Raw genomic sequence first — 23,709 nt, forward strand, 5'->3', positions numbered from 1 at the left:
TTGCAGATTTCAAGGAGAGCATAAAAATGAGTGTTCAAACAGTCACATTTACATTACGTCTGTAATAGTTAAATGTCTACCAATTAATAAAATTAAGAGACCTTACAAAGCATCCAGCGCAAATACTGAATTTCACACCGAGGCAATGGATGTCCATGGAATATGATGCTCAAGTCACTTGACAACACATCAAACCAGGAGATTCCAGCACTCCTCTTACAGGCCCTGTGCTCTCAGGGACCAGCCTCGGGTAAGATGCACTCAGGCGTCCATTCCCTTCTGCCCCCCGCCCCCCAGCCCCCGCCAACGCCCCTCATCCCTCACCCTCTGGGCGTCGTCCCCTCTCCGTCGGAGGTCTGACCGCGACACCTGCAGGCCTGGGGCTCAGCACCCTCTCTGTCACCTCAGCCCTTCCCTGAGCTTCTAGAAATCCTCCCAAATAAGGTCAGTCCTTCCGGAAGCCAGGGTATGTTTTCTACCTGATGGCTGCACTGGTAAGACAGACAGTAAGACCCTCGTACACATTAGTCTTCAGTTTTATTAATGATTCCATTTGTGCACAGATCTGAATAGAAGGTGAAAGTGTTACTTCCAAGACCAATGATTTTTCCCCAGATGCCAATTATTATTTGACAAATATACTATCATATTACAAATGCTACATCTGTAAATAAGAAACTTTTCAAATGATTATAAAGATGGTAAACCAGCACAGAGTATATCTAAGTTTTACCACATAACCTGTAAGATCCAATAATTATGTTCTTCCTTGGTAAAGATTAAGGAAGGACTAGCTTTAATTGATCCAAACTATATTTGTGACATGACACTGTTTCATGGGGAACAATTATAGTGAAGCTGTCATTTCACAAACAACTAAGACTCAGGAACATGTCACTGTCTCCATTAACAGGTTTCCCTTAATTGGGTGCTCACCAAAAAGTTGATTAGTCTAACAAAGGGATGCTTTACTGACCTCTAACTCAACACTAAAACTGAACTTGTAATCCTGGCCAATGTGGCATCAAACACATTACTTTTCCCAGCAAACGGCACTGCCATCCATGCAGGAGCTCAAGCCAGAAACCTAACAGTCATTCCAAGAGGGCAGCGAGGAGGCCTTCTGTACTCACTGCTCCAACACCCCTGCAGAGAGGGCATTTAATCAATGTCCAGTGAATCAATTAGTGGTAGCAATGTCACCTCCGAGATCTCTCTGAAACCTGTCTATTTCCCTGCAGTCCCAGCTCAACCACTAGTCCAAGCCATTGTCATCCCTCACCTCGCCCACAGAACTCCATCTCTGTATCCACTTCTATCTCCTTCAAGCACAGGGAGGTCTTAACAGCGTTCTGTGACCCTGTTATATGTCTGCTTATTTTTTTATTTTTTTTTTGCTATATTTTATTTATTTTTTTTAGTTGGAGGCTAATTACTTTACAATATTGTAGTGGTTTTTGTCATACATTGACATGAATCAGCCATGGATATACATGTATTTCCCATCCCGATCCCCCCTCCCACCTCCCTCTCCACCCGATCCCTCTGGGTCTTCCCAGTGCACCAGGTCCGAGCACTTGTCTCATGCATCCAACCTGGGCTGGTGATCTGTTTCTATATGTCTGTTTAAAACAAGAGGTCTGGCCACCCTTACAGGAAACTCCTCTTGGCCTGGAGCTGCCGTGCACAGCCCAGCACACTCGTGCCCACCTCCCCAGCCTCCCCACTCTCCTGACTCTGCCTTTAGCTCTCTGAACTCATTTCAGTTTCTCAAAATTCCCGTGTTCTAAGAACTATCCAGTTCAGCTCAGATGTAGAGTCACAAAGAATGTCAGTCTCACCCTTAAAACAACAAGGAAACAGAAGAGGATACCAGCTAATGCTGAAGTGCCCAGGCAAACACTAACCGCACATCTGGAGAGCATGCAAACGCCTGCGGGGCGAGACAAGACTCAAGCATCAGCTTCTTGGGATGCAAGAGAGATGACACCTTCTCAAAGGGTTTTTCTGCCAGAATCCAACAGCATCACCCCCTAACCCCCAAATGTGCACAGGGAAGATGAGAGAAGACCCCCGAGAACACCTGCCCTGGCTGGGGGCTGGGGTGGGGTGGGGAGCAGCCTCTGCTGAAACCTCAGAGCCCAGACCCCCTCTCTCGTCCTAAACAAAAGCCTGAATCTTCAAGAAGAATGGCAACAAAACCCACTTTGCTTTGTTTTTTAAAATCCTGACAAAATCAACAAAGCCTGTCCTGAGATCAGTGTCTAGCCCACAGGAAGCGTTGTTGCTGCCGCACACTGGTGATTCTCAATCTTGTTCCAGGTGCTGGGTGGAGAACAGAAGGGCCAGACAGAGAAGCAGGCGTGCAGACACATCTGTTAATTATCGCTAAGCTCTAGTGAAGGGGACAGAGGCGAGGACAGACACCGTGGGTATCACGGAGGGCGGAGCAACGTCAGCCCAAGTGGGCCTGGGACCGTGGGCCTGGCTGTGTCCTAGGCAAAGGTCTGGAGCAGAGAAGCCCCTGCGCTGTGAATAGCAAATGCACAAGCCTCGGGCACTAAGGAGCTTCTCTGAAACAGGAAGGCAGCCAGCCTCCTGAAGCAGAGCGGCTGGGGCGGGGAAGCAAGAGGCAGAGTCATCCATCTGGGCAGGGACCTGGGCTTAACGTGGAGTTTAAAATCCGGAGTCACTCTGGGTGGTTTCAGCTTTTCCTTGTAAAGAACACACACAACACACAAGTGCGGCACTGCCAGCCCTTCCCAAGATCAGCAGGCTGACAGGCCCGAGGCTGCGTCCCCGACACCCACGGCCCACACGTTCCCTCGCCTCCTGCTTTCTCTCGTCCCACTCACCAAACTGTAGTTTCAGACATCTCTTCCAGGCTGTATTCCCTGGAAGAGAAATGTGTCTTATTCAACACTGAAGTCTTCTCCACATTTCAATCCTGGTCTTCGTTCTTAATAGACATATGTGTGTGTAAGTCACTTCAGTCCTGCCCGACTCTTTGAGACCCCATGGACTGTAGCTACCAGGCTCCGCTGTCCATGGGATTTTCCAGGCAAGAACACTGCAGTGGGCTGCCATTCCCTCCCCCAGGAGACCGTCCCCCGCCACCCTCCCCCCGGGACTGAATCTGGGTTTCCCCTGCATTGCAGGTGGATTCTTTGCCATCCGAGCCTCCAGGGAAGCCCTGGAACGTTTATACACACGTGCTTAGTCAGTTGTGTCCCTGAGCGCCCACCTCCCACGGTGGCCCTGGGGTGACAGGACCTTGGCATGGTATGTGTCTTCTCAGATCAGAAAGGCAGAAGCCCTCGGGCTTCCTTAAAGCGGGGGCCTGGAAGTACACTTCTTGTCAGTTAAGGGAGCCGCAGGTTCAGGCCAGCCTCAAGGGCAGGGCACATACAGGGCATGAATGTGGGCAGTGGCCGCTGGGGGGCGCACTCCACAGGCAAAACCCACGAAGCAGTCGTTTACCAAACGGGGGCTTTTACAGTCTCAAACCTCACAGTCTTTTTCGGGGCCCAGTGATGGCTTCCCACCTTCCTGTTCTTAAGAGGGGACGGAGGTGCCAATCTGAGGGCAGAGACCCTGACCGACCCCCCCGTGTACCTCAGCCTTAGCGAAGAGCAGCATGGGCTCCCGACCGCAGGCAGCGTTTCACACCCTGAAGGCGAGTCCTGCGTGCCAGCCAAGTTACCGTCCAAAATGCACCAACCTCTACCCCAGGTTCAATTAAAACGGACCCTAGCCTGTGCCACACAGGCACAGGTGGAAGGAGGCGTGTTTCTGGTATCCGGGCCCTCACTGCACAATGACGTCTGGTAACTGAGCATCTTATCAAGTCTAAATGTTTATTTAAAATCCTTAAAAAGACATCTTAAAAAGACTGTAAAATAAGGAGGTACTGTAAGAAATAAACAATGTAATTTATTTCCATAGGGTTAGTTCCAAAGTTGGATGTGAGAAATGACAGGATTTAATTTTTAAAAACTTTAAAAACGTTGGGCAGGAGTGTAAAGCTTATTGAAGCTAAGAACATGTGAGAGAGGAGGGAGGCGAGCGGGCAGGTCCACGGGTGCAGTCCGGGGTGAAGGCAGACCCAGTGTTCCCTGCAGACTGTAACGGCAAGTGATCCAGATCTCAGGTGAGGCAGTCAAGAAGTACTCCTGGCCCGGACACTACATTTTATACGTATATAAAATGAATGTGTGTGTACGCATATATATGTCTGTGTCATGTGTGCGTGTGCATGCTCAATCATGTCCAGCTCTTTGCAAACCCCTGGACTGCAGCCCACCAGGCTCCTCTGTCCATGGGATTTCCCAGGAAGAATACTGGAGTGGGTTGTCGCTTCCTTCTCCAGGGGATCTTTCTGACCCCGGCATCAAACTCGTGTCTCTTTTGTCTCCTGCGTTGGCGAGAGGATTCTTTACCAACTTTGCCACCTGGGAAGTTGATGCTATGTTTATGTACACATTTATTTATTTTAAAATTCTACACCTGGCCTACCACTGGTTAATATTTCAATAGCTTCTTAGATTAAGAGATTCATCACTAACAAACCAGATACAGAAAACCAGTCCCGAATCGAGAAGACTCTCCTTATGCCCAGCTGGATGGAGCTGCCTGCACTGTCCCAGCCTAAGCCTGCACGGGAACAGGGGGTGAGTGGCGCCGCTGTCTTCCTGCTCGCTTAGACTGCATCTCCAGTAGCCCTGAAGCTGCAGTCTCTTTGGCGACAATCTTTGTGTACTGAAAGGTAAGTTAACTAGGAGACACAATCCAAGAGCCCATAACCAGACACATCCAGCAGGTATGTGCCCCAACCACCGAGAGCAAATGAGTGACTAAAGCCTGGCGGGAGCGTCTGCCGTGGAGAACTCCCTCTTCACGCCAGGATCCGGTCTCACTGCCTGGCGCTCCCATGAGCCATGTATCAGTACTAGCCTGAACCTGTTAATAAACAAAGATTAACTTCCTGAACAAGACCATGGACTCTGGAGCCAGATTTCTTCAGTTCAAATGCCTGTGACTTACTGTGTAACATTTAGCAAGTTACTTAACTTCTCTGTTCTTTAGTTTTTCATATGTGAACAGATCATCCGTCCCTCCTCCTAAAACGTGTAAAGATTAACACGTGAGAAGTTAATAAAAGTAAGGGCTGAGATGCAGAAACCATAGGCTATATACATTACAACAGAAATTCTAGCATATTTTTCTAGCACCCATACGTAAGGCTGGACTCAACATCCCTCTCTGGAAAACACCACCCCACATCCTCTCTCTAGACTTACTGGGGAGAAGAATTAAACTGTCAAGAAACAACATTTGGTTCGTCATCTCCACATTCACCTAATTACGGCCCAATGGCAATAATCAAGAGACAATAAATGAGGTTTGTTTTAACCTATCTTCTCTTGAAACTAAAGACCAGCTCACTATTTTCATTAGCTTTACCAGCCATTTTAGGTTCCAATAATTTAAACACTAACACAATAAATAAATAAACCCACCTTCTAGTTGGTATTCAGAATACTGATCTCATTTGAATTAAGTCAATGTCATAAATGCGAAACTCCAAACAGTAGTAAACCTAACAGACTGCGGACTGTTTCATTCACATGAAACAGAGCAGCCCCTTTCATAACCAAACACTTGTTTCTCAGGATACTTAGTTATTGGATCAAGCTTTGGATTACTGACAATAATTTTCATGATTCTGATAATCGCCTCTAAAAATAACAATCACTTTTACATGGAAGTTCAATTTCCAACTTGAGTTTAAATTAATCATTCTTAAATGTTGAGGAGTTTAAAAACAAGGTAAGATCTTTTATAATGCAGAATACTTCCTACTATACATTCTACTTGCTTATTTATATCTGTCATAAATTTTCCAGGGCTCCCTAGGCTATATAAAAGTCTAATGCACAAGTACAGTACCGAAGGCTTTCCACGCTGGTCATCACCATTTCAAGACGGCCACAGTCTACATCCCATAACTAAATCATCCTGGCCCCACAGTTACTCCGCACTTCCCTCTCATCTCTGCTTGTTAACGTCCTGAACTTAATAAGGACTACATTTAGCTCCACCTGTAATTCTTTCTCCAGAAATAACTCTCCCTCACTCTTGTAAGTTCTTGCACTGTCCATCCACCTCTCTTAGGTCAGTATGGTCTTTACTCTCTGTCATTTGGAAAAAATTTACTGTGTTTCTGCTGTTCAACTGTAAATCCCTGGAGAGGAATCAGGACCCATATTTGATTCATCATCTTCCCTGCATAATGATTTCTCAATAAACACTTGTGCAATTAAAGTTTATTTTGCCCCAAATCAAATGGCACTGGTCAACATAGTTTGTATTGATTTTCTTTGCTGCAGAATCACTGCAACATATTAGATCTATATAAATACTATTATTTAGATTGATTACTTTCCCAACCACAAATCACAAAGCATTATCAGTAGTGGTTGAGATTATCTGGTACTGCACCACTGATTGTAATTTTAACATAGCATCTACTTTAATGGTAAACAGCCCTACTTATTTAGACAGCAGCAACTCTGAAAATCAATCAAGTAAAATATACAAGTGACTTCTTCAGGAGATGATACGGGGAAAACCACACATACACAAACACACGCAAGTGATACACCATCTGAAATTAACCACTTTACGTGCTTTTTAATCTCTGTCTGCTCAAAGCTGGACTGTATTCTTTGGGTGGGGGCAGGGGGAGGGGCGGACAACAAAACAAATAACACAAGCAATGGAGCCCATATATACGTGAGTTTGAAAAAAAAACTGCTGATCCAGAAAATCTCAGACTGCATAATCTGGCTTCAAATGTGGAGAAGGGGATGGAGGATTTGAAAGTGGATAAGAGAATATTACAAAGGACTGGTGAGGGATGACAAAGGTCTAAGTTAAGGGGTGGCAATGGAATACAGAGAGAGAGAATTAACTTATAAGTAGAAATAACACAACGCGCAAATCACTGCACTTTAAGAATGGACTGGGAGAGGTAAGTGAAGAGGAAATTAATAGACAAAAGTGATGTGCTAGTTTTAGGCATGGGCTCTTAGATACGTGTGCTGTCTGTCATTCACTGACACAGGAGCGCAGGTAAAGGTCCAGGTTTGCCCAGAAGAGTATGAGGCTCACTCAAGGACATGCCAAATATAAGGCGTCCGCAGGATGGCCAAGTGGAGGTGGAGCCGTAGGCGTTTAGCCTGATGAGAGAGGGAGAAAGGGAGAGGCCAGAGGAGAGAAGGGCGGAGAGACAGGAAAAGCCGTGCCGGCCCTGTGTCAAACACTCGCACGCGGCCGAGCCTGGGCCTCCCCCAGAGGGCTGACTGCCACCCCTGCCCGCTTCCCTCTGTCACTGTCCCGGGATATATACTAAGTGCCCCAGTTTCTTGTGATTGTGGGTCGATCCCTGGTTTTCAGTCCATGCTTTGGGCCATCTCCTGATTTTCTGCCATCTTACCCCCGTCGGGGGCGGGGGATCCCTGAAGAGACGGTTAAGCTCTGTTCACACTTTCTGTGCCCAACAGAACAGCTGCGCCATTTTCAGTCGACTCAACCTGGAGGGCTTCACGGGACCCAGGGCCAAAATAAGCAGTACAATCAATTTGAGACACCTAAGTCAGTAATATACTGCTAAGCATTAAAATTGTTTTACCTTTTGGCTCAGCAATACACTTAAGAGACCTATCCTCTATCACCTCTCAAAAGGAAGCAGTGATGGGGAAAAAAAAAAAAAAAAGGCTGACACAGGAAATATCCATCACAGACTTCAATTTCTCAATGTACTACACTGTGACCAGAGTACATATAATGGTAGCATTTCTAGATTTTAAATCTAACGAGATTGGGGGTGGGGGGGGGTTGCTATATACAACCAAAGTTTTATTTTATTTTTTTTCCATTTATTTTTTTTAGTTGGAGGCTAATTACTTTACAATATTGTAGTGTTTTTTGCCATACATTGACATGAATCAGCCATGGATTTACATGACAACCAAAGTTTTAATTACTCCTTTGACTCAGATTCTTTACTGTCTGAGCCACCAGGGAAACCCATAATAAAAACAATAAACCTCTTAAAAAAAATGAATAAATTCTTTCATGAGCCCCTATGTATGTATGGCTGTTTCTGAACTCCACTTAACAATTCTTAAGCTAAGGGGCTACTTTCTGGATCAATAATCAAGCATTTTAAAAGAGAATAAGGGGAAAGTCACAGCATAAGATTTGAAGTTCCTTCACGATATTTTTTGAAAGCTATCATATTCACAAATATCAACTTTCCAATTCTCATGACACAGGGGTGTATATCACAAGATCTCAAGGGCCCAGAGAAGACCTCTGAGAAAAGAACAAAAGCAGCCTGGAAAGAGACTCTTCTCCTTAGCAGCGCACTCTCCTCCAGCCCACTGTGCGATGCAGGCAGTCAGGAGGGGAGGGGCTGGCCTGGAGGGGGCCTGTGCTCAGTAAAGAACGGTCTTCGGGCACACTCTTCCTTCCTAACAAGGCTCTCTGCTCCAGAGCGGCCCTGCCGCTTCCCCACAGGGCCCCAAGGTTTAGTGAATACTACAAGGGGCAATGATCATTGCCTTATCACAGAAAAGGCAACTTTTAACACACCAATATGACTGTCAAATATTTACTACTCTAGGAAAAATTTAAAGACAGGATGACTTCTATGAAATAGTCTTCCACCAGTAGCAGATTCATGGATTTTTAATTATCTGCAGTTCACTATAAGGGAAAAACAAGAGCCAACCTTAGCAAAGAAAGTTTCCTGAGCTTTATTTCAAACTCCAGAGGAAACAAGCTTTTTATATGCACTTCTCTCTTCTCCTCAAAGACTCTTAACTGAAGAACTTCTGTGAGACAGTAAATATACCAAATTAAAATATGCATAAAATAGGAAGAGATTTAATGTAAGAACCCATATTAATATAAAGTTACTGAAAATAATATGTAAGCATTAGACTACTTTAAGAGATTAAACAACAATGATCAAATTAAGAAAATTAATAAATTTCATTTAAACCTGCAGAGTCTTAATCAGTACAGTAAATCTTAAAAATCACAGTAATAGTACACAGTTATCTCCTAAATTAACAATCTGGGGCGTGTTTTCCCCCCCAAATGGGAATGTGTTTTTTAACCTAATTATAAAAGTGACACCAAGTTATTATTAAAACATTATAGTATAGTAATATGTAAAGTGAAAGTGAAAGTCGTTCAGTTGTGTCCAACTCTTATGACCCCCATGGACTCCATGGAATTCTCCAGGCCAGAATATTGGAGTGGACAGCCTTTCCCTTCTCCAGGAGATCTTCCCAACCCAGGGATCGAACTCAGGTCTCCCACACTACCAAGCTGAGCCACAAGGGGAGCCCAAGGATATTGGAGTGGGTAGCCTAACCCTTCTCCAGTGAATCTTCCCAACCCAGAAACTGAACCGGGGCCTCCTGCATTGCAGGCAGATTCTTCACCGGCTGAGTTAATCAGGGAGCCTTATGTAAAGTAGAAAACTTCTAAACAAGGGCTTCCCTTGTGGCTCAGACGATCAAGAATCTGCCTGCAATGTAGGGGACCTGAGTTCGATCCCTGGGTCTGGAAGGTCCCCTGGAGGAGGAAATGGCAACCCATTCCAGTGTTCACGCCTGGGGAATCCCACGGACAGAGGAACCTGGCGGGCTACACAGTTCATGGGCTCACAAAGAGTCAGACAGGACTGAGTGACTAACACTTTCACTTCCAAAGTAGAAAACAGCATAGAAGTCTACCCTCCAGAAAATATTTGCTCCTAAGATTCAAGATAGTTTTTTTTTTTTAATAAATATTCAACTAGAATTTTATCTGTTTTACATGTTGCTTCTCCTTTTTTATTTAACAGTATGACGGAAATAACAACATACTCCAGTATTCTTGCCTGAAAAATTCCATGGACAAGAAGAGCCTGCAAAGAGTCAGACACAGCTCACAACTGAGCAACTAACAACAAAAAAAGACCATCTTACCATAGCAGTAGAGCATGTATGTGTAATGATATATAGGGATAAGATACAGCTTAATTTTAGGTAACAACTTTTTTAAAATGGTCCATAAGCCTTCTTTTACCCTAGCATGACTTTACACATGGCATTCCGTCTCCTGATAAAGTTTAAAATAAACACCCGGAGAGCCACCTCAGACTCTAAAACAGCCCCCATTGGCCAGCCCTACCTTATATTAATAAATACAGTGATGGGGGCAGCCCCTGTACACAGCTCCCGTACCACTTTATTTATAAATCCTTAATGAAAACCTGCACGTCGTAAGGAAATTACCCTGCTTAGCCAAGGATGGGGGCTGGTAGTGTCTCAAATGCCCTCTGCCCTGCGTTGCTCTCTCACGGCCACCCCTCCATCTCCCCAGCTCACTTCTGACCACTGCCCCACCACCCCCGCCAGCTCCTTCACAGTCTTAGGGAAGGCTTCTGAGACTGTCACATGATCCTGTATCCTTCCAGAGCATCCCAACATTGAACTCCTCACACTGTATTATACTCATTAGGTGATTCATCTTTATGCACCACAAAACTTAGAACTTCTTGTGCAAAAAAGCAAATTTTAATCAGTTTGTTTTCCAGGCACAATTCCTGGCTCAGAGGAGACCCTCCATAAATGTTAGGTATATGAATGGATAGATGGGTTCAATGATGAGGAAACAGCTTATTAAGAAAAAAATCAATGTAAAATCTAAACCAAAAGGCATTCAAGGTCCTCATAGATAGCATGCCTTGTTCCAACGGAGATTTGGCACTTAGGTTAATTCTTACATCTAGTCACTGTCCAGAACCAAGAGTTAGAGTTTACCCACAAGTAATATGGAGGAGAATTTCTACAGCTTAAAGTCTTGAAAAAAAAAAAATCATGAAACAGTGTTTGAGTTTCATACTTTCCAAGCTCGCACACATACTCAAGAGAGCAAATGTACTTTGGGTTTGAACACTTGAGGACTCATGTCCAACGCTGTACCACTGAAAGAGTATTGAATCGGTTCATTAAGAGAAGAGAAATTATTCAGTTAATGGAATCATATTAGATGGAGTTTCGCTGAACAGGTATGGTGCCAATCCCACACCAAGCTGCCCGCCCACTGCTACTCCAGCGGGGCAAGTACTGCCGGCTTCCTCCAGCTCAGCCTGTAACTGACACCAGCATCAAAGTTTCTTCTTAGAACTGATGTGAGTGCTCTATTAGCCTCTACACAAGGCTGGCTTGAGATTCAAATGCTCAATTTGCTAAGCAGAAATATCCTTTTCTGCATTCTGAAAGCAGATTTCCAAGCAGCCTACTTCAGACATTATCAGGACTTGAAATGGACTCTGCTCTCTGTGAGACACAGCAATTATTATCTGTCTTCCCCTATTCTCCTCAAAGCTGATACTGAAAAGCAACATTTGAGGTTTATTTCAAATACTTAGCTCAAACACTTCCTGCCACATAATTACTTACACACAGCAGAGAGTTAACTTCAGATTAAGCATCTGCTAGACCAAGAACCCTTTAGAGACAGGGACAGACTCTCTGCAGCCTTCCTCCCACTGCATACTGAGCATACAATGCACATCAAGCCTGGCAAATTAGTTTATTAGAGTTTCCATAGCTGGGCTCGCTTAGCAATTAGTAGTCTATAAAATGTTCCTAAGTTTTCCATTTACTAAAATGTACATCCTCAGTTTTTGCAAGTGGAGCTAAGTAAATTCCTAATGGGCTATCTATAGCTAAACAACTATACACTCCTAAATGTGGAACAAAATACAAAAAACAACCATCTAAAGTCTGTAGAATGCTCAAAATCAAAGAGATTTTAGAAGGGAGTCAAGAGTTGAAAGAAGGGAATGGCCTGGGTGAATTTACTGATCGTAGAGCTTTTTAGCTGAGTAGCAGAGTCTGAGGCAAACATAGGGCTGAAATCAATGGGAGGAATGCTAGAAATGACAGTTAGACCTGGGGAGCCCCATATTTTGTGTATAAAATCTGACAATCATGTATGCCAAAAATAAATGTAAAAGTCCAACTAAGAGGTAAACTAAGTTCTGCATTCCCAACCAACAGTCTGCAGTCTGAATCCAAAAATATCAACATTCCTCAAAGAAACAGAACAGAATCCAGTTTCCACAGTGTAGTACAATGTTACAGAATACAATCCAAATATATATGATATTTGATTCACATATAAACCTATATATTTGAAACATTTTCATACCACCAAACTCCAGGCCCAGATAGCTTCACTAGTAAATTCTATCTAATAATAAAGAAAATACAGCACCAAACTGACATATATTCTTTAGAGGGGAAAAAAAAAAAGGAGGGGACACTTCTTCACTCACTATATAATTTTATATATGTAAATATTAGTCTATGTATACTTTTATTATAAATATATTTATGTATAAATATTTACATAAATGTATATAATATTTTATATAAATATATATAGGTTATAGGCCACTATCAGGAATACAGAAGCATTTGAATCCAACAATGTATAAAAAGGATAATACATCATTAAGTAGAATTTAATTCAGAAATGCAAAATTGGTTTAATTTATTAACACTATATTAACAGTACAAAGGAGAAAAATCCTGTGCTCATTTCAGTAGATGCAGAAAGGATATTCAACAAAAGTCAGCATCCAGTCAGAATCAAATTGTCAACAAAGCTAAAGCAGAAGAAAACTTCAAATTTCCACAGCTGTTACCACACTTACTGGTAAAATATTTAATGTTTTCCATATTGATGTGAACAAGAGAAAAATGCCTAATCTCACCACTTGTATTCAAGCATTATACTAGGGATCCCAGCCAAAGTAATAATACAAGATAACAATAAACATAAAAACTGAAAAGAAAGAGGTAAACTGTTTATGCAGATAATATGATTATGTACATAGCATATTCTGAAGATTCTATAAAACAATTATGAAAACGAGTGAATTTTAGCAAGGTAGCAGAATACAAGGTCAATATACAAAGTTTCTATTAGAGGCAAAAAATTGGAAGAGAATATTTCAAAATATTCATTTTACAAGTGTTCAAAAGACATAAAATACTTTTAGGAGTAAGTTTAACAAAAGACAAGACCTTTCCCCTAAAAGTGATGGAAATTAAATGGAAAGATACATCATATTCAAGGAAGGGAAGACTTAATATTATTAAGATGTCAGAGCTCCCTAAATGGACCAACAAAATCAATGCAACAGCATCATAATCCCAGCAGAATGTTTTGCAAAACTAATTCTTAAATTTACATAGAGTTGCAAAGGATATACATCCAAACAATCCTGGAAAAGGACAAAGTTGAAGGGACTACACTACCTAACTTCACGTCTTACTATAAAAAGCTGCAATGATGAAGACTGTATGGTACTGGCATAATGATCCATAAATAGATCAATGAAATAAATCAGAAAGTATAGAAACAGATCCTCACTTAACACAGTCACCCAATTTCCAACACAGGTACCAACACAATCAGTGGAAGGAAAATATCTTTCAACAAATGCCATTGAAAAAACTAGATATCCATATGAAGAAAAAATGAATTGACTGTCTATCTCATACTGTTCACAAAAACCAATTTGAGATGTATCACAGACACAAAATTAAAAGCTATAATGTTAAAGCTTTTAGAGGAAATGGAAGAAATGATCATTTTAACTTTAAAGGATTCTAACATTTCCTTGAAGTTGGCAAAGATTTCTTAGTTGACAGAAGGTAAAGTCATAAAAGAAAAACTTGATCCATTACACATCATCAAAATTAAAAAATGTATCACAAAACTCCATTTAGAAAATAATAGGAAGCCACAGATTGAGTCAAATATTCACAAAACATGTATCCACCAAAAGATATGATACAGGAGATACGTTTTTAAAAAAGCTCCTATGACTCAATCATAAGAAGACACACAGCCCAGAGAGCAGAAAAAGATCTTAAAAGAGACTTCAAAATTGAAGATATACAAATGGCCAATAAATGCATACCAGATAATAAATTATCAGGGAAATACAAATTAATACCACATGAAAATACCAATACCCTATCAGAATGGCTGAAATTAAAGAGATTGACAACATCAAATAAAGGTTTAGGTATGGAACAACCACAACTTTGCATGTGTTATTCTAGAAATGTCATAAATACAACCGCTTAGGGGAAAAAAATTATGGCAATTTATTATAAAACTAAATCCACAGCAATTTAAATCTTAAGTATTTACTAGAAATAAATGAAAACATATGGTCACAAAATGACTTATATGAAATGTTCACAGCAATTTAATTATAATAACTCAAAATTGAAAACTGCCCAGGCAATGGATAAACTGTGGTATATTCAGGTAATGGATTATTGTTCTGCACGCAAAAGAAATTAACTACTAATGTATACAACAGTATGCATACATCATGTACAAAGACACGCAAAGAAAAAAGAAAGCAGAGAAAAAAGCATCAATTTAGGCCAAATCTAAGATGATAAAGATTTTATAATTAGATCGGCTTTAAAAGTACTTATTGTAACTGTGCTCAATGTAATAAAAATCAAACTTCTTTCTAGAATAGATAATTAGAGAATTTTTTGAATATTTATGTGCCAAGCCGGATGCAAAGCATTTAATGTGGATAATCTTATTTAATTCTTATCAACTAAGCTTATCTTACAAACGAAAAACTACAGCACGAAAAAGTTGAACTGTCTGTCTGAAGTCTGAAATACAACTCAGAAGAATAATTTTTAAGGCTTCATAACTCACTCCAAAGTCAGAAAGGACAGAATCACTAAATAAGTTTTTAATTAATTTTAAAAGTATGCATGTTGGGATATTCTGCGAAGGGAAAACATCTCAAGAAGACACTAAACAGAATATAAATTAAACAAGTGCTCCCTTGTGATAAAGATTAACACGCCTGCAGTGCACACCTGTCTTACCTTAGGAAACTGTTTTACAGGAATTAACACTTTCTGTCCCAGCTTCATGTTCTTATTAATCACCACATCAATGTACTTTTCTTCATCCTTGCCTTCTCCTTTTTGAAACTTCTCTATTTCTGTGGAGGAAAAACAGAAAATCATGAAGTGTCAGACCTGGAACCTCTGAGACTGGGGGTTCTCCTTAGCTCTATGGTGGCAAGAAACCAAATACAGAATATGGACTTCAGACGCCTTACAGCTTGCTCAAGTAACGACGTGTTCTTGTTCCATCGATGATTCTTCACCAGCAAGTGGGGAAACACACACACATGTGCTCCAAAGTCAAGTCTCAATGACCCAAGCTCATGGAGGGGAACAATACACTAGCTACAAACATAAAAACAGACTCTTTGAGGTCCTCTGGAATTCTCAAAAAAGGCTGATCAAACAGCAAAGAAAAGTCAGAAAGCATTCTCAGTTTAGCATTACCAAGTACTGACAGCCCATTTTACCAGCCCTGCCTGGGTCTCCAAGGTGGTTCCCACCATGAAGGATTCTCTAAGAGGGCATTAAAAGCCCTAAACAGCCTTGTGACAGTCACCTCCCCAACAAAATCGTCCCACCTCACAAGTGACGAGCCCAACCACAAGCCTGTGGCTTTGTTAGTTTCTTTTCTCTGCTGGTGATGCTATTTTGATTATTTCCATTTCACACATCGCCTTCAAGATTCAATCATATTAAATACTACTTTTTATGCAACTGTCACTTTCCTTGATGGGGCGCGGGGGGGGGGGGGGGGGGGGGCAGTCCATCAGTCACTCCCACCACGACACTCACAAAGTACTTCATGCACAATTCTATTATCATTCCCAGCTTAGGCCTGCAACTTCTAAGCAAAGCTTCTAAGGATAAAGATAATTACTAAATCTCCAAATACACTGATTATTTTGTTTGCTTTCTTGTATTATGCTACATTTTGCTCCTATAAAACTGATCATTCTATATAGAATCTGCATGGGAACAAGATACATTGAACAGAAGTATGTGAAATATAAACATTTATGTAGATAATTCTTGCCATTGTTTTTGGAAAAAACCTTTTGAGAGTACTTCTAATTTTGACATTTTTCTATAAATAAAATATACAATTAAAAGAAAGTTTCTCCTATATCCATACTTCAGAGATAATAATATACCATGTTATATACTCTTATTTTATGTAAATAAGAGTTTCTGAGCATGCAGACACAAAACATATTTGAAAACTGTAAAGCTAACGGTGGACATGAGCTAAATCAGTTCGGTTCTCCTCAGTAAAAAGCAGTAAGTCACATGCCATTTGCTCATCGAGTACAACAATTCATGGCTCAGCTTTAATTAGCACAGGAAAATAACTTCTATATCTTATTTTTATTTATCCATTTATGCTATAATTGAGAATACCTTTAGCGAGTTAGAAGATTTAGTAAAATTAGGTTTGCTAAAACTTCCTAGAAAACAGAATTTTTAATGTATAATACATCAGTCAAAATAGATTTAACTACCTATTTTCTTTTTATATAACAAAGGCTTTTTAATAATTGTTGGGCACTGACAGGCACAATTTAATATTTAATTCCTTAATCAGCCTTCAAAATGTTACTCCTTCTATCAGTGATATTTATCATTTGAAGCAGCATGTTAGGTTAAAGTTAAGGTTAAAAAATTAGAAAGACTTATGTATTTTAGTATATATTAAAGGTTGAGATATCCCTACGATTTTTAAGAAGGAAATAAGAATTAGAAGAAAAGTAACTAATTTATTCTCCAGATAGTCAACTTTACAAATCTTATCTTGCTAAAATACCTTGTTGCTACCTTAAGTAAGCTTTGAAATATGCTGAAATACTTCACTGTTTAAGATTTATTTTAGAAAAAAACGTAAGGCCTGATGCCGTGTTAAAGCACGTAGGTGTGCTAGACCTAACATGCCACACAGCACTTGAAATAGCCCCGCCCCCATCACGGGCATCACACAGGTCTGGTTTACATCATGGCTAGTCTACTTCTCTTAGGTCCCCATGGCCCCCAGTGGTAAAATTCAGAACTGGCCAAACTTCCATTTTTTTAGGCGCTGTTCAATCAACAGTTTGGCATTTTCTACTTGACTGAAGATCATAACTATGTTTATGTGCTCAGGATGTCCAATAAAGTACAATGCAAAATAATGGGAAGCAACAAGATGACTTATGAAAACTTGAAATTGTCCGTAAATGGGAGTTTCAAACTCTCAAACTCATACTACCACCCCTCTGGGCTTCCCTAGCTCAGGAAGGGACTGGACAGCTACCGAGGTGGCTTTAGCCTTTCAGCAAATCGGAGCATATGAAGGCAAACCCCAGAAAATCCAGCCAGATGCTCAAGGTCGAACACATAGGGGATTTGACTTTCACTAATCCCCAGATTACATTTGTTACATACAGTTTAATGTACCAATGCCATCTCCCAGCTCAGAAATTATAAGCAAATGTGTGATTAGGTTTTAGATGATGTAGGGGATTAAAATGCTATGTTTTCAAACCATGGACACCAAATTTCTGTCAACCAGGAAAGCTAGTGTCAGTTATGACTTTTTTGCTTTTGTTTTTCCTTATTTTCTGTTTCTGTCTTGGTTCAGTATGGAGCTTCCTAAGCAATGACCACTTAACCTACCAAATATGCTAAAATCCACGAATCCTCTAAGACACAGCCAAATACTCTTTGAATTTAAATAAACTAAATTTTCAATATAAAAAAAATTTGGTAATGTAAATTTTCATTAAAACTGCTTAAATTCTCTCAAAGAATCAAGCACATGAAAATTGTCATTTTCCTTTGTCCCAGCAACTCTATTTTTACAAATTTACCCTAAAGATATATGCGGATAGATATAAAATATTATATACAAATTTATCCATTTAAAGTACTTCTTTAATAGTAGAACACTGGAAATCATCTAAATATCTAGAATTAAGAGCCTGGTTACATAAGCAAGGGCACAGCCACTCAGAGAGATAGCATAAGTTACTTTACAACACCAGGAAAACTTTTCATGTTCTGATGAGAAAAAGTCTCCACCAAACAGTGTTTGTACACATAGACACACAAACACAAGTCACAGTGTAAAGCAGTGTAAGACTATATGTTCACATTCACTTGTATATGCACAAAAAAGAGCTCCCTTCTTACACATAAGAAACGAGTAACTGATTATCTAATTGTCAAGGGAGAAATGCAATGGATAAGAAACAGGAATAGAGACTTCTCACTGTATTTCTCTTTTATACTGTTTTAAAAGTTTGAATCATGAATATTTTACCCTTTAAATTTGCATAAATTTAAATTAATACTTTTGTAGAATTTTTTAAAAATCAAAACAGAATAAAATATGAATGTATACAGGGATGGTCATGTTTCTATTTTGCACTTTGGCTGAAAATCCAGAGTTTGACTCTCTCTTGATCATTCATTTAAATCCTTCACTAAAATACTCTTTCACTGAAGCTGTGATAAGTATATACCTGGACTGCTGGTCTCACTTGAAGTAACACACGTGTTTCTGGAAACTACAAGTACAGTCTTTCACTTTTTGAGAATCCAAATGCAGTGCGGTTCACGTGGTGAGGGTGAGAGGAACAGGTATCGATCCCAATCAGGCATCTATCCACAAGGCTGACTGAATTCTGACGCACGGAGAAACTGTCCAGGGTGCTGGGGACAGAACAGAGTCTGTGGGACCACACAGACAGACGCAGTGTACTCAGGGCTGAGAAGAGGGGCTCATGGCTCTGGAACTTGGAATATCATTCAAAAAGCTAGTAAATGTGAGCTGAGCTCTTAGAGGATAAGGAACAGAGTCTGCCAGGCAAAGAGCTGACGAGTGCTTCAGTGAAGTGAAATAACCCTGGGTTACACTGGTTCCCTTTCCCTCATCTGACTGAACAGCTGACACATGGAGATTTACTTTTTTTGCTTTCCTTTTCTCCTTTAACAGTACAAAAGAGAATGAATCACACAAGTAGTGGTGACATATCCTGTCACCACAGAGCCAGTCAGTGAACAAGTCGAGACATGAACTCAATTTCCTCACCCCACAGCCTGGGTCGCTGCAGAAAGAAGCGGTGAGAACAGGGGCAGTTCTCTGTGGCCACCACAGAGAAGAAAGGAGGACAGAGGCATGAAAAGGCAGGCCGGGGTCTTAACGTCTGCATGGAGATCCTAAGGGTTCAGTAACAACAGGGGGATGCGGAAAGCAGTCTGCTGAGGAGAGACGTGCTCCTGGAAAGGCGGACTTGAGCAGAAATGGGATGGACGCAAAGTGGGGAGACAGGGCAGATGACATCACAGCTGGAAGATAGGACCGTCCGTCCTGCGAACAACCAGGGAGAGCGGAACTAGAAGGGCTGATTTCTATTTGAAGTGGAGGGAGAGGCATCGGAGCAGGCATCAAGCCCTCGGGACACCCCTCCAGAGTAAACCACAGGCACCTGCCCTGCGCTCCTCTCCGCTCTGGGCCTCCACCCTCTAGCACCCAGCTCTTCTTGGCTTCTGAAGCACCCGCTCACTGAGGCCAGAGCTTCTGCACTTGTCCCCGAAGACGGGAGCATCTCCGGGGACGTCCCCCCTACAACAGCCTTCTCTTTGGTGCCTCTGCTAAATTCCACTTCCTAGAAAGGCTCTCTTTGAATTCCCAGACTACTTAATCAAAACAAAGTAGCATTTTCACCACAGGTATAACTTCCTATTTAAAGTCTGTCTTCAACAGACTATCAGTCCCCCTGGCCACCTGCCCTTAACTCCTTACGTGATCCTGACAATATACTGGGAAGGTTAAGGCATTGTTCACATTTTGCATATAAGAAAAGTCAGAAAACATATTTCTAAAAGTCATACAATTGGCAAGGAACATACCATGACTCAAACCTCAGGTCTCCAAGGTGGAGACACTTTCCCAACCCAGTCTATCAATAGGTCCTTAGAATATTTTGTGTAGCTAACAACCCAATAAAGCCTATGGTACATAGTGCTTCTACAAAGGAAACAAACATTCTTTACAAAACAAGTCCATGAGAGAATGCGCTAATGTACCAATGAATTCCTGTACTGAGCCCATATGGAATCTAGCCTTTAGGATCAGAAACTGTGAGTTAGAAACCCTGATACCCTGCAACGCTGCTTATTCCCAGAGCCTCTGTTTTTTTCCTGGGTGAATGATCCAAGGAACTGTATTCCATTAAGAAACAGATGGCATTCAAAGTGGATAATCTGAAGAGAATTTAATTAAGGCCCTATGTATAAAGATGTGAATATCCTAAAACAATAGCAGCAAAGAACGGTGTGGTATTCTGGGGAGGCTGCCCCAAAGCTGGGAAGCAGGAAGGGGCCAGGAAGAAAGGAGACTGTGTGGACAGGGCAGCCTGGCAGGGGTTAGAACGGCCTCCGAGGGGAGCCGCCAGCCTGTGTTGACCTAACGGGGGAAGCTAAAGCGCACATACTGTGACCTCAGCTTCCTTCTGCAGACCCACCACTGGTGGCCCCACAGGGAGGGACCAGCCCAAGCAGAAGCCAGAGGGAGGGGTGTCTGCTGACACATCCCTCAGCCCCCAGGCACACAGCAGAGGAGGTGGGACAAGAGGCAGCAATCCAGTCCCCACCTTGGTGAAACTGAAGGAAGCTTTGAACAGAGCATCTGATGCCTCCTGCACATACAGAAGTTCCCATTTGTGCTGCTCACATAAAACATTACACAGCAAAGTACTGAAAAGTCATGAAAACCACTCTGAAAGTGAAAGTCACTCAATCATGTCCGACTCTTTGCTATCCCATGGACTATACAGTCCATGGAATTCTCCAGGCCAGAATACTGAAGTGGGTAGCCTTTCCCTTCTCCAAGGGATCTTCCCAACCCAGGCCTCCTGCATTGCAGGTGGATTCTTTACCAGCTGAGCCACAAGGGAAGCCCAAGAATACCACAGTGGATAGCCTATCCCTTCTTCAGGGGATCTTCCCAACCCAGAAATCGAACCAGGGTCTCCTGCATTGCAGGCAGATTCTTTACCAACTGAGCTATCATGGAAGCTCATTTCAGAGATCACTTATTATGACAGTACTAGGTAAATATTAATTGTTATGACTTTGTTTGCAAGGATCCACCAAGTTAAGGGCTATGCATTTGACCTGAAGTCTCTCTTTATTCGAATGAACCTGTCTATGATAGATCCCCTTCACTTGACAGAATAAGACCCTGAGGATTCCAATGGGTAAGAAGCTTGCCAAGGGCTGGACAGTTCATAATATCTTTAGAGGGATTCACACTAAAGTTTAGCTAACGTGAAAGCCTATCTCATTAGCTGTTTAAAAGTTATTTAATAAACATTCATCAAAGGTTCAGAAAAGAGTAAATAATATAAGTTAGCCTGCACAATAAAGTTCTAGGGTAAACAGTAATATGGTCAAACCCTTCCCCCCAGCCCCCTTGCCCAAGAACCTTAACTCTGTACAAACATATTAAAGGAAAGGGGTTAGCCTGGATCTATAAGGAAACAAGAAGTCCATATAAACAGAATGATAATACCTACATGCTAAACATTCAGAAATCTATTTCAAAGTAATATAAGAACCTAGCTGGAGGATTTAAAATGATCTTAAAATATATATAGTGTTCAAAGCCAATGTAAATTCTATCTGACAGATTACTAAAATGTTACTGTGGCTGTTGGTCTAAAAAGATATCTTTTAACCTCCAACATGACAAATGTTTTCACAAAGGAATTATTTTATTTAAGCAATACAAACCTAACAGAACACCTATTAGACCCAAACCAGAATTGAATACACTAAAACCTGCCCAGACAAGATTGATTCGAACAGCTCAAGATCTTGCAAATAATCTTCCATAAACAAGAAATAAATGGCACAGCAGAATAGAGATGCATATTACTCTCTAATAAGAACGAATAAGCTCATCATAAATACACAAAAATAAACCATCCAAGGAGCAAAAAATAGTCAATACTCTACATATTAAAATGCTTGGAAGGAAACTTACAAAGACAGAGCTAGTATTAGTACACAAAGTATTCTTAAATATATACACACTGCATAAGATTAAAGCATACACACAAGGAAATTCCTCCAGGAAGGAAGAACACTGATTGGGGGGAGCGGGGGCAGGGGAGGGAGGAAAGACAGCTGACCCTTAAACAAGGAGGGGGTCAGGGGCGCCGTTCCTCCACCTAGTCCGAACGCTGGGTATAGCTTATGGTTGGCCCTCCATACCCATGGTTCCTCTGTATCCATGGTTCAGCATCTGTGGATTCAATCATTATTTTCTATTTTTAAAAACTCTGTGTTATAAGTGGACCTGCATAGACCAAACCCATATTACTCAAGAGTTGGTTGTAATTCTACCCATCACAGGTAATTAACAAAAATATAACAATAACACTGACAGCTGGAATTTATTTACTGATAGTACTGTCCAGGTATATAATCCTTGTAACAATGTAGCAGAATAGCCATATCATTTTACAGAAAAGAAACAGTTACTTAACAGATATCCAGTGACTGGCTAAGATTACACAGCAGACCCAGATCTAGGATTCCAACCCTAGTGTATTCTGACCTAAAGCCTCCAGTTTCTTGGTATTACTGAAGTAAAGGGATTTTGACTTTGAGAAAAAATTATTTGGCTTATTATTTAGTCTTGAGGACACTAACGAGTCATTCAGTTTAGTTCAGTTCAGTTCGGTCGCTCAGTCGTGTCCGACTCTTTGCAACCCAATGAATCGCAGCACGCCAGGCCTCCCTGTCCAACACCAACTCCCGGAGTCCACCCAAACCCATGTCCATTCAGTCGGTGATGCCATCCAGCCATCTTATCCTCTGTCGTCCCCTTCTCCTCCTGCCCCCAATCCCTCCCAGCATCAGGGTCTTTTCCAATGAGTCAACGCTTCACATGAGGTGGCCAAAGTATTGGAGTTTCAACTTCAGCATCAGTCCTTCCATGAATACCAGGACTGATCTCCTTTAGGATGGCCTGGTTGGATTTCCTTGCATTCCAAGGGACTCTCAAGAGTCTTCTCCAACACCACAGTTCAAAAGCATCAATTGTTCCATGCTCAGCTTTGTTTACAGTCCAACTTTCACCTCTCACATCCATACATGACCACTGGAAAAACCATAGCCTTGACTAGACAGACCTTTGTTGGCAAAGTAATGTCTCTGCTTTCAATATGCTATCTAGGTGGGTCATAACTTTCCTTCCAAGGAGTGTCTTTTAATTTCATGGCTGCAATTACCATCTGCAGTGATTCTGGAACCCAAAAAAATAAAGTCTGACACTGTGTCCATTGTTTCCCCATCTATTTGCCATGAAGTGATGAGACCAGATGCCATGATCTTAGTTTTCTGAATGTTGTGCTTTAAGCCAACTTTTTCACTCTCCTCTTAAACTTGCATCAAGAGGCTTTTTAGTTCTTCTCAACTTTCTGCCATAAGGGTGGTGTCATCTGCACATCTGAGGTTATTGATATTTCTTCCGGCAATCTTGATTCCAGCTTGTGCTTCCTCCAGCCCAGCATTTCTCATGATGTACTCTCCATATAAGTTAAATAAGCAGGGTGACAATATACAGCCTTGACGTACTCCTTTTCCTATTTGGAACCAGTCTGTTGTTCCATGTCCAGTTCTGACTGTTGTT

The 23,709-nt window shown here is 41.4% G+C and overlaps 1 protein-coding gene across 7 annotated transcripts in view; it reads right to left on the reverse strand.

Annotated features, from left to right (window-relative positions):
* Positions 1 to 23,709, reverse strand: part of KHDRBS3 (KH RNA binding domain containing, signal transduction associated 3) — a 152,502-nt gene that overhangs the window by 83,662 nt on the left and 45,131 nt on the right. For all 7 annotated transcript variants that reach the window (XR_011491388.1, XM_070476959.1, XM_070476960.1 and 4 more), the window contains exon 2: positions 15,009 to 15,127. Coding sequence is in view for 6 of the 7 variants with exons in the window: in XM_070476959.1 (XP_070333060.1) it covers positions 15,009 to 15,127 (119 nt within the window). In the remaining variant the exon portion in view is untranslated. The remainder of the gene's footprint in view (positions 1 to 15,008; positions 15,128 to 23,709) is intronic.

Source organism: Odocoileus virginianus, chromosome 15, assembly GCF_023699985.2.
Source record: "Odocoileus virginianus isolate 20LAN1187 ecotype Illinois chromosome 15, Ovbor_1.2, whole genome shotgun sequence".
NCBI classification, from domain to species: Eukaryota; Metazoa; Chordata; class Mammalia; order Artiodactyla; family Cervidae; genus Odocoileus; species Odocoileus virginianus.